At 39.2% G+C, this 10,970-nt stretch overlaps 1 protein-coding gene across 2 annotated transcripts; it reads left to right on the top strand.

Annotated features, from left to right (window-relative positions):
• The first annotated feature begins 138 nt into the window (after positions 1-138).
• Positions 139-10,457, top strand: LOC135666119 (auxin response factor 19-like). Of its 2 annotated transcripts, XM_065177659.1 has the most exons (14): positions 139-547; positions 634-746; positions 2,643-2,741; positions 2,844-2,900; positions 3,438-3,593; positions 3,693-3,777; positions 4,037-4,127; positions 4,421-4,585; positions 4,689-4,811; positions 5,611-5,686; positions 5,844-5,979; positions 6,378-8,251; positions 8,904-9,094; positions 9,776-10,457. In XM_065177659.1, exons 1-14 carry the CDS (start codon positions 502-504, stop codon positions 9,972-9,974), a joined length of 3,411 nt encoding a protein of 1,136 aa, XP_065033731.1. In that variant the 5' UTR covers positions 139-501; the 3' UTR covers positions 9,975-10,457. The 2 variants fall into 2 exon arrangements, with proteins under 2 accessions (XP_065033731.1, XP_065033732.1); XM_065177660.1 differs by lacking the exons at positions 139-547; positions 634-746; positions 2,643-2,741; positions 2,844-2,900; positions 4,037-4,127 and having other exon boundaries at positions 3,454-3,593.
• Positions 10,458-10,970: the final 513 nt, after the last annotated feature.

Raw genomic sequence — 10,970 nt, 5'->3', positions numbered from 1 at the left:
TACTTTTCAGGCGATGTGACCGCAACGGGACGCGGTTAAGACTGTTACCCGGGGGTTCAAGACGAAAACGAGGACAAAAGTAGGGGCTAAACTGCTTATTATCTGCTAGTGGAACGAGGAAATGGAGGAGACGACCGTCTGACCGAGGGGGAATACTGCTTATTTTATCGACGCCCCTTCTCTCGTCTTCTTCGCTGCGACTTCTGCTTCTTTGGTCCCTCGCTTGTCGGGAGACGAACCCCTCAAAGGGCCGAAACCCTCGCGGTTCCGCTCCCCGCGCAGGGATCCTCCCCTCCTCGGTCCCCGCCACCCGGCCGCCTGATCACCGGACAGAATCGCCGGAACCCGGGGCCCCTGCCTTCGAACCGGCGCAGCTCGATTCGCGGAGACCGGGCTATCGGCCTGCCCCCCGATCTGGTACTCATGGAGAGCTCCCCGGCGCCGGCGGCCCGCGGGTGAGCGCCGGAGACGGTTGGTGGTGTGCTAGACGGAGTCTGGAAGATGAAGGCGGCGGCTCACGGAGCTGCGGCTCCGAATCCTTGCGAAGGTGAGTGTGGTTTCCAGCTGGTTTTTGCTGTTTTGACCGTTGATGGCGGGGAAGGGGGTTGACGGTTGTGGTGCTGGTGGTGGCAGGGGAGAGGAAGACGATAAACCCGGAGCTGTGGTATGCCTGCGCGGGGCCTCTGGTGACGGTGCCGCCGGTAGGGAGCCTCGTCGTCTACTTCCCCCAAGGGCACAGCGAGCAGGTAAAGAGACGAGAAAGGCTATTAATTTGCCACCGTGACCTCTCCTAGGATGTGCTGTGCATGAGTGTGGCAATTGGCTCCTGCGTTGCTTACGAGCGACCAGTCCTGTGGATGCGGAAAATACCTCCACTTTTTATGGTGGTTAGCGAAACCATCCTTTTGTGTACACTTCTTCTTGTTTTCTGGCCTGCAGACCATTCTTCACCTTTTGAACGGATTTGATTTATTTTACTTATATGGGCTCTGTGGCTTCTATTAGTGGGAACTGTTATTCTCCATACTCGGGAGATTTGCGGACAGCAGGAACTTTAGTGTGGTGCTTGATTCAAGAAATTTGGAAATATTATTTGCTTAATTTAAGGCCAATTGCAAATAAGAATCACTTAGGTTGCTTCTTGGTAGTTTTTGTTTCTTATCAAGTAAAAAAGTTCCTTTTTTTTAAATCTTCCTTCGCTGTTGTTATTTTTCTGCATAATCCTCAGATCTTCATTGCTCCATTTTTTGCCTTCAGTTTACTCTGTAACTTGTGTTTGGAAAGATGAAAAAACTAGTAAAATGAGTAATATATGCAAGTTCTCTTTGCGATTGTTGGCACATAGTGCTAGTCTTTTTCTTTCTGCAACATATTAGTAGCTTAAAACATAATAACCAATGTCTGAATTTGTGACAGAGGAAAGTAGATTTTGGAAACTTTATACTTTGGTACAGAACACAGTTGAAACAGTTTCTTTCTTATAATTATTGTGACTTGCATGTGAAATCAGGAAAAACAGATCATGTATATCATCCTCAGAACCTTCTGTTTGGATGGGCCAAGTTCGACTTTGATGATTGATGACCCTTGTTTCACGCAGTTTCGTCGCTGGAAGGCAACCTGATACACATAGATACTGTTTCCAAATAGGATGGACTATGGAGTGTCAGTGCCCATATTTTGTGCATTACCTATATTGGATGTGCATCAAATCCAAATTATATATGGTAATAGAAAACCTGTGTATGAATGTTTGGTGGCCTTTGTGTGAGTGCTAGAGAGTGACAACAAGGCAATTTATATATGTTAGAAAGCCATGTATCCATTCTCGATTTATATCAAACAAAGTATATATATTTCCATTTATTTCTGATCACCAGTTCTACTTCTTGTTTGAATCTAATTCTCATTCTTGCCTTTTTTCTTCACAAGACCACTCTACATGTTTGATAATGTTGGATCATGTAAATAAATCGACAGTGTTGGATCTTATTAATAAATTTTAAAAATCAAATGACAAGTATGCCAGTGACGTTCATAAACTAAGCTGAAGATCTGATGTAGGTCCTTGCATAAACATTTGAAATAAACCTTGCTTCTGAATTTTCTTCTATTTTTTTGTTCAATTTTAGGTTCTGGTCTTTGTTTAAAACTTGGCTGAAGTTTGATGTGGATTGGGATTGGCAGTTACAACGAACACTGGATCCAAATTTGTCAATTAGCTTGAGGTTTCCTTTTTTTCTAAAAGATCTAGGCTATGTGTGTAAATGGGATTTCACTGCTGGCTTGTTGTGACTTGGTCAATGGATGAGCTACTTGGCATCTATTTTGAGCACTATGATGTGCCATCTTCTTATTATCCTAAGTAGGCAAAATTTCTACAATAAGAGAACAGATTTATATTCTTTGAATTTTGGAACATTTTACCTGTTAGACGAAAGTCCTCAACTGGGGTAAATTTGGGTGAAATTGGTTTAATTATAGTGTTGATTGTCATTAAAACTAAACAATATTGATAATCCTATATGATCTCTTAATTATAGTGTTGATTGTCATTAAAACTCAAAAATATTGGTTGTGAAGATTGATTGTATGCTTTCACTTACATTGCTTAAATTTTTAACTCATATTTGTTTTTTCAGGTTGCAGCTTCTATGCAAAGAGATATTGATGCTCATATTCCAAACTACCCAAATCTTCCATCAAAGTTGATATGTCTTCTTCACAATGTTACTCTGCATGTATGCCACCATTTATTGATATTCATTCCTTTTATACATGAAAATTATGATTGCATTCTACAGTGGGCTTTAACTTTCAAGTTTGGCTTTGTAATGTTTTAGGCGGATCCAGAGACAGATGAAGTTTATGCTCAGATGACTCTTCAGCCAGTCAACTCAGTGAGTCATCTTGTCTTTTTTATCACATAGATTTTAAAATGGCTAAAACGATGTGGCTAATCAGCTAGTAATTTGACTTGGAGTTGCTCAGTACCCAAGTTATTCCATTTGCTTTGTATTCTATCCATCAGCAAATAGACATTAACCAAAACTAGAAAAGGACAAGACTGATTGCTGCAATAGTGTCATGGTACCTTTAGACCTATGGTATTTCTCCATGGTACGTGTGATGTTGCATAAGAGCTTCCAATCTCTTGATACTGACAAAGAGCTTTATCACAAAAAATGCTTTACCGCTTTACTCATAAATATATGGTTTTTCGTTTTTAGCCTCAAAGGTTGTATGGCTAATGCACTTTATATATCATGCATGTTACAGGACATTTCCTTCGCTTTTTTTGAGGAAAGATACTAATAACAGTTGACTCTCCCTCATAATTTTAAGCATTTTAGTCCTGCTGTATGCATTAGTTCTCCCTCCAAAATTATGTCAAGCCTACCATGAGTATGTACTTTACTTTATTTTTTTTAATGCAGTATGACAAGGAGGCACTGCAGGCATCAGAGCTTGCATTAAAACAAACCAGGCCACAGACGGAATTCTTTTGTAAAACACTTACTGCAAGTGATACAAGCACTCATGGAGGGTTCTCTGTGCCTCGTCGTGCTGCAGAGAAAATTTTTCCTCCTCTTGTAAGTAAATTCTGTAGTCATCTGTTACCTTTGCATGTGATATAGGCTTTTAATAGTTCACTAATGGTCCATAGTGCAAACCTTGTTTTTCTTGTGTAGGATTTTTCAATGCAGCCACCTGCTCAAGAATTAGAGGCCAGAGATTTGCATGACAATTTATGGACCTTCCGTCATATTTATCGAGGTAAGACACATGATTTTTACAGGTCTTTTATAGTTTAATATTCATGTCCAACTTTTTGATAAGAGTTGATATATTGTTACTATTAAGGTAATAGTATTAACCTTTACAATTTTGTGTTAGAGGTTCTTTTTGACAATCCATTAAGGAAACTTAGTTAAGAGGCTAAATATCATGGCTTACTGAACATATGCTCAGCTTTTGCATTTATTATTAAACTTATATTCCTGAAAGGTCATGATCTTCTTTCTGTGAAATCTAGGCCAACCAAAAAGGCATTTGCTCACAACTGGTTGGAGCTTATTTGTGAGTGGAAAGAGGTTGTTTGCTGGTGATTCTGTCTTATTTATTAGGTAATGCCAATTTAATCTCTAAAATGTGCACCAATACCTTTATCATGTTTTCTTGTTTCCAGAATGGAAGTTATGAAGACATTATAAGGAAAAACTCAGTCAACGGTTTCAGAAGTGTTTTAGTTAAAATCTTATGGTTGTTCCTTTCAAGTTTTTTCACAACATAATACCAATTGCCACATTTTTCCTTCATTAATTTTTCTATCTGTATGTAACTGATGGTGGATGCTTAGCCAAAAGATCAAGATCTTAGTCAAAGCTTATGTATTTCTCATTCACTACCTCATGTGCAGGGATCAAAAACAGCAGCTTCTTTTAGGTATTAGGCGTGCTAACAGGCAACCTACTAACATACAATCATCGGTCCTGTCAACTGATAGTATGCATATAGGCATTCTTGCTGCTGCAGCCCATGCTGCTGCCAATCATAGTCCATTCACCATATTTTACAACCCTAGGTACGTTATTTTCCATTCCTCACTGATCCACAGTTTTGGAGAAATGTTAATTTTACATAAGATTTGTTCTATATTATAGTGATAAATTGACATCTTTCTGCAGGGCTAGTCCTTCAGAGTTTGTTATTCCTTTTGCGAAGTACCAGAAAGCAGTATATAGCAATCAAATATCCCTGGGTATGCGCTTCCGAATGATGTTCGAAACTGAAGAACTAGGAACTAGAAGGTAAAGAACTTGTTCATTAAGTTAACCACATCAAAATGGGATGTCTGATTGTATCAATGCTTCTTTGTAGCAAGGGTGTCAAGGTGGTCTGGTTAGAAAAGGCCATCTGCTGAGTTCACAATTTTTAGGCATTCAAGTGTGAAACTTTGAGAGTATAAGTGGTCTAGATTAAGATTAATTTCTCCCAAAGACACTCAAACAGCATCTAAATTGTATTTCTTGTCTAGTAATCAAGAATTCAAGATGCTGATGATGAAGTGGCAAACAACGGTGATATTTGAAAGGAAGAAATACAATTTAGGTGGACTAAAAGAGAAAGAATAAAGTAGAAAAGATAACAAGTAGGGAATAGAGTAACAAATTATAAATGAAGAAATTAAGGAAAAGAAATTGAAGAAGAGGATGGGAAAATAAAGCAGCATAGGGTTACTGTTGTAGTGAATATGACTGTTAAATGCCCCAACTCACATAGGAAACAAGGATGTATGTGATGAGTTCTTGGAGGAAACTGCTTGATTTTTCTAGGAGTTGGTTCACGATTATATGCTTTCTTCATTACAGTAAACTGCTCTTTAAATTTCACATATGCAAACACCTTGAGTATGTGACTTAACCACTACTCAGTTAGGCAACAAATTTCACAGTACCCTTCTGGTTTTGCTTTTCCACTGAGTACTAAAGTTTCCTGTTTCTAAAATGACAAATACTTTCTCATTCAACTTAAACCCTTGATTTGTGCCACATCCCCAGAAAAATTCTCACTAGATCAAAAACGTAAAGTTGCTTTGAAATTTTGCAGGTACATGGGTACGATTACTGGTATCAGCGACTTAGATCCTGTAAGATGGAAAAACTCACAATGGCGAAATTTGCAGGTTGGTCTTTGAATATCAGTGATATGCATGCTATGGATTTTCCAAACGATTGAATCTTAAGCTTTTAGTCCAGTTAATGATTTGCATTGTTTAGTATTTTTTTTATTATCTCTTTTACAATTTTTTTCCTATTAATAGTATTTAGCATGCCTGACAGGTTGGTTGGGATGAGTCTGCAGCTGGTGAGAGGCGTAACAGGGTCTCTATATGGGAAATTGAGCCTGTGGTAGCTCCTTTCTTCATCTGCCCTCCGCCATTTTTCAGGAAGCGACCCAGACAACCAGGAATGCCAGGTACAATCTGATGCATAGTACATGAACAGCAAGATCTCCTAATAAATGATTTAGATCATTGCAGAACTTTCTTGTCGTAAGCTACTTTTCCTAGTAAATTTGAAACAAGATGCAGCATATCCTCAAACAAGCTTTTTCTACAAAATATTGAAGTGCTTGGCATGAAAAGGGAGTGGCTAAAACTGTAACATAAATAACAAAAATTCATGATTTGGAAAAAGCTGGCAAAGAACTGAGCAGAAACCCAGAGCTCTAGATAGTGGGGAGAATCTTGGTGATGATTGCAGATGAATCTTGATTTGCGGAACTTGGAACTAGGATATTGAGCTAGATTTTGATATTTTATAGTTTTAGTTGTAAAATGTTTTAGTATGCTGAATTGGCAGTTGATGTTGCAGATGATGAATCATCAGAAATGGAAAATCTTTTTAAGAGGGCAATGCCTTGGCTTGGGGAGGAGATATGCATAAAGGATTCTCAAACCCAGAATACTATAATGCCAGGTTTAAGTTTAGTGCAGTGGATGAACATGCAACAGAATCCATCACTTGCTAACCAAACCCTGCAGACAGAATATTTGCGCTCTCTTACAGGACCTGTTATGCAAAACCTTGGCCCAACTGATATTTCAAGGCAGTTGGGTTTGCAAGCTCAAATGTTGCAGCAGAATAATATACAGTTCAACACCGGTAGACTGCCTCAACAAGGCCAACAAGTTGATGATGCTAAGGTGTCAGTTCCGCTGAATCAAGTAAGTGCTGTTAGTAGAGCCCCACAACAAATGCAAGATCCATCTATGCAGCAGAAGCAGCAATTGGTCAACCAAGCATTACCAGTGAATCAGACACAGAACAATATCATACAGCCTCAAGCTTTAGTCCAGACTCAAGTGCAGCCACAGCAGCAGCAGCAGCAGCAGCCGCCAATGATTCAGAACAATCAGCTATTACAAACTAGCATCCAACAGAATCAACAACAACATCCTCAGCAACTGCTTCTGCAACATCAGCAGCAGCTTCAGCAGCAGCAACATCAACAGCAGCCACAGCAGCAATTTCAGCAACAATATCAGCAAGCACAAAGTAGGATGCCAGTTAAGCTTCCTGGTCAAGTGAATCAACAGTTATCTGACCAACAGATTCAGTTGCAGTTGCTACAAAAACTCCAGCAGCAGCAACAACAGCAGCAATCATTGTTTTCACAGCCGAGAACACAACAACCTCAACTTCCCCAAGTTCAGGAATACCAGAGAACTCTCCCAGATGTACCACAGCAGTTATCAAACTCACATTCACTACTTCAGCTATCAGTGATCCCTCAACAATGTGCAAAGCCTACTTCACAGTCTGTGAGGCTGCCACAGCCCTTGCAGAACCAGTCACAGCAAAAGCCTCAGCAGCCGCAAGTTCTAATCAGTGATCTGCCTGGAGCACTCTTTCCTGCCACACCAGCAACCATTATCACAGCTAGTGGCAACCCTTTACTAGCTGCTGGAGGGGCACAGTCAGGAGTTACAGATGACATCCCGTCTTGCTCCACATCACCTTCAGCAAACAATGGAACGATTCTTCCCCATGCAATCTTAAATAGAAATGAACATCGTAATCCAATGTCAACAGAAAAGACATCTAAGTCAGTCATTACAATGCTTGGCCCCAACTCATTTGAAGCAGCTGCAGCAAATCCTGGCATCCCGAAGGAGCTTCCAAAAGTTGTACATAATGTGAAGCCTTCAATCCCAATTTCCAAGATGCAAAATCAGGGTATTGTTGCCCCTCAGACATATGTAAGCAACACAGCTCAAATGGATTACTTGGACACAATCTCCTCAGCAACTTCTGTGTGCCTATCTCAGACTGATGGAGCTTTAAATCAAAACTTCCCTCTCTCTTCATTCAATCAGCCATCACTTCTCCGAGATGCACCTCCAGATGGTGATGTACCAGGAACAGACCCAAGAAATAATGTCCTTTTTGGAGTTAACATAGAGGGTTCGATGGGGATACCTTTGGCTACTGATACTTTGCTGGTTAATAACATTGATTCAGGAAAGTATCAGAATCATATCCCTGGAGATTTAGTTGCCAATTACAATACCTCAAAAGATGCTCAGCAAGAGCTATCATCATCCATGGTTTCACAATCATTTGGAGTTCCGGACATGGCATTTAATTCTATTGACTCAACAATTAATGATAGTGGTTTATTAAATAGGAATTCCTTTGCACCGGCACCGCCGCCACCCCTTCAACGTATGCGCACTTACACCAAGGTTCGTGGTCTCAACTTGAAGCTATGATATTTGTTTTGTCCAGCATTATCATGTGCCAAATTAATTTCTCTGCTAAATATAGGGAAATCTTTAATCAACTTTGTTGTTTTTGCTTTATCACCCAAGAGTAAATTGATTTATATTACCTGCAGAAGAAATGCTTAGTGAGCCCAACCTAAAGCATCTTGTAATATATAGCATAAAAAGTGAAGCTAATAATACCATCATATTGTGAATTATCCTTGAAAAGTATAGCTTGCTGCAATAATTTCCAAATACTAATCAACTTCATAGCTACACATATTGAAATATATATTGCATCAATATAACATGATCCAAATGCATAAGCTTATTTATCTCATTGGCTACACTGTAGGCATGAAAATTATCATGCATAGGGTAAGTTCCATGAGCTTAGAAATAAGTGTTGGAACTCATGGGATAAGTTAGCTAGTAATGGATGTATAAATAATCTCATTTTTTTGCAGTACTATAAGATTAAAACAGGATCCACCATGTTAAGCAAGACGGGCAAGTTTATGAAATAGCATAGATATTTTTCTTATTTCTTAATGTATGCTTCTTGATAATATTAAAGCTTGCTGTTTTCAATCTTCCTCTCTCGTGTCCTAATTTATGATATTTCTTATAGGTGTACAAGCGTGGAGCAGTTGGCAGATCTATAGATATCGCACGTTATTCAGGCTATGATGAACTGAAACATGATCTTGCACGGATGTTCAGTATAGAGGGACAACTGGAAGATCGTCAGAGAATTGGCTGGAAGCTAGTTTATGTAGATCATGAGAATGATGTTCTACTTGTTGGGGATGACCCATGGGAGTAAGTTACAGCATGAATTTAAGCATTTTAAGATGTCTTAATTTTTTGGATTAAAGAAAAATTTGCCAATATTCTTTAGGAATACTGAAGATGACAAACATGCTTATTAGTGCATAAAGGATCCAGAAACTTCTGTTGTCATTTGTTGTGGAGTCACTATCTAGGATGATATTTATGTTTTCCCACTTTATTCTTCTGAAAGGAATATGGATGATAACACAACCCATGTAGGCAATACCATAATTTAAGTATTTATCATATCTCCTCAAAGAAAAATGACAACATATTACAGGACTTCTGAAAACAATTCAGAATAATTCCAAGTCTTTCCAGGATGATTAGATATTTGTGTTTTCCTGACTTTGTGTAATAATAAGCAAAGTATACGAGGTTCCGAATAGACTAAGTCTTCTTAGTGATCCGAGTGCTGCACCCAAAAAGATATTTTGTTATTTACAATTGAGATAATGATTCAAGTAAAGAAATGCATGAGAAAAATTTAATGATAGCAAACAGGAGGATAAGCAAAAAGACTACTAAGTACTGATGTTGTGAAGACTTGGTTCTTATGCGATTTTGTTCATGTCTTTCACATTTGCAATGCAATAGGTTAATTACTAAGCCATCATAGCAGAAAGATTGTCTATGTTCTAACAAAGCATGATCACTCCTAATGTGCAGGGAGTTTGTTAACTGTGTTCGGTGCATCAAAATACTGTCCCCGCAAGAAGTCCAACAGATGAGCTTGGATGTTGATCTGGGAAATAACAACCTCCCAAATCAGGCTTGTAGCAGCTCAGATGGTGGAAATGTCTGGAGGGGCCATTGTGATCAGAACTCAGGCAACCCCTCTGCAGGATCATATGATCATTTTGAATGATGTAGCTGGTCATGCAGTGAAAGTGGTTTTGGCCTTTCAGCCTTCATTAGCCAAGGCCATTTCTTTTTACTTACCTGCCTTTTCCTGATGAAGGTTGTGTACCAAGTGATGTGAGGACCAGAAGTCTCAAACCTCCAAACTGCACAACTGACCACGGAACACCAATATGTAAAATTATGTGCAGCTCCACAAGGATGAAAGTTCCATGATTTGCTAATGAAGATGGGAATTGTAGTCATGAAACATCCAAATCGAGAGAACTGGTAGGATCCTGACAGGAGCTGCAGGCTTTTGTTGTTGTAGGTTTTGTACTTGGTTAATTTCAGTTCCACTCTTCTGGTAGTGAATAGCCTCCAGTTTTTTCTACTATGTACATGTGTAATATCACAAAAGAAAACTGGAGAAATGAGCAGATCTACTTGGTGGTTTTGTAGAGCACGCATACCGCCATGAATGTCTTTAATGTAATTGTAGCTTATTTTACCCTGTTGTGATCAGAACTTTATGCTTGTTAAGCTTTATCCTGTGGCTTGGCAGAAAGAAGACAACCATCTGTTGCTCATTCCAGGTGAGAAACTGGTAAGATCTTAATGTTGCATGACTTGGTGCTGCTTCACACTGTTGGAAACATAGGAATCATTCAGTTTTCAATCTTGATGTAGTGTTTGCACCAAAAAGCCAAGTTCTTGTTATATAATTTGGACAAACTGCAAGATCCACAGGGAGAACAGTTTGATAGGCTAGATGATCTGAACTGCTAGGCTTCAGCTCAGTCCAATGAGAGGGATAATGTGTTCTTGTGATATCATAGCCAGGTAAAGCGAATAAATGATGGTTCCCAGCAAATGTCTTTGATATTTCCTGCCAACCAAATACAACACTGCTGTGGGTACATGAACAAACGTCTAGTTGATATGAGTTGTATTATCATCTTCTTGCTGCATCAATAATATCCTTTAGAGGCATGAAGTTGAGTTGTCTTGGGAGGGAGAAGGG

This window comes from Musa acuminata, unplaced genomic scaffold, assembly GCF_036884655.1.
Source record: "Musa acuminata AAA Group cultivar baxijiao unplaced genomic scaffold, Cavendish_Baxijiao_AAA HiC_scaffold_1072, whole genome shotgun sequence".
Lineage (NCBI taxonomy): Eukaryota > Viridiplantae > Streptophyta > Magnoliopsida > Zingiberales > Musaceae > Musa > Musa acuminata.
This window is presented reverse-complemented; position numbering and strand designations above follow the sequence as displayed.

Coding starts and splice junctions, on each gene's coding strand:
- LOC135666119 (XM_065177659.1), top strand. CDS start 502: ATGAAGGCGGCGGCTCACGGAGCTGCGGCTCCGAATCCTTGCGAAG. Junction 4,586..4,688: donor ACCATATTTTACAACCCTAG/GTACGTTATTTT, acceptor ATCTTTCTGCAG/GGCTAGTCCTTCAGAGTTTG. Junction 9,095..9,775: donor GTTGGGGATGACCCATGGGA/GTAAGTTACAGC, acceptor CCTAATGTGCAG/GGAGTTTGTTAACTGTGTTC.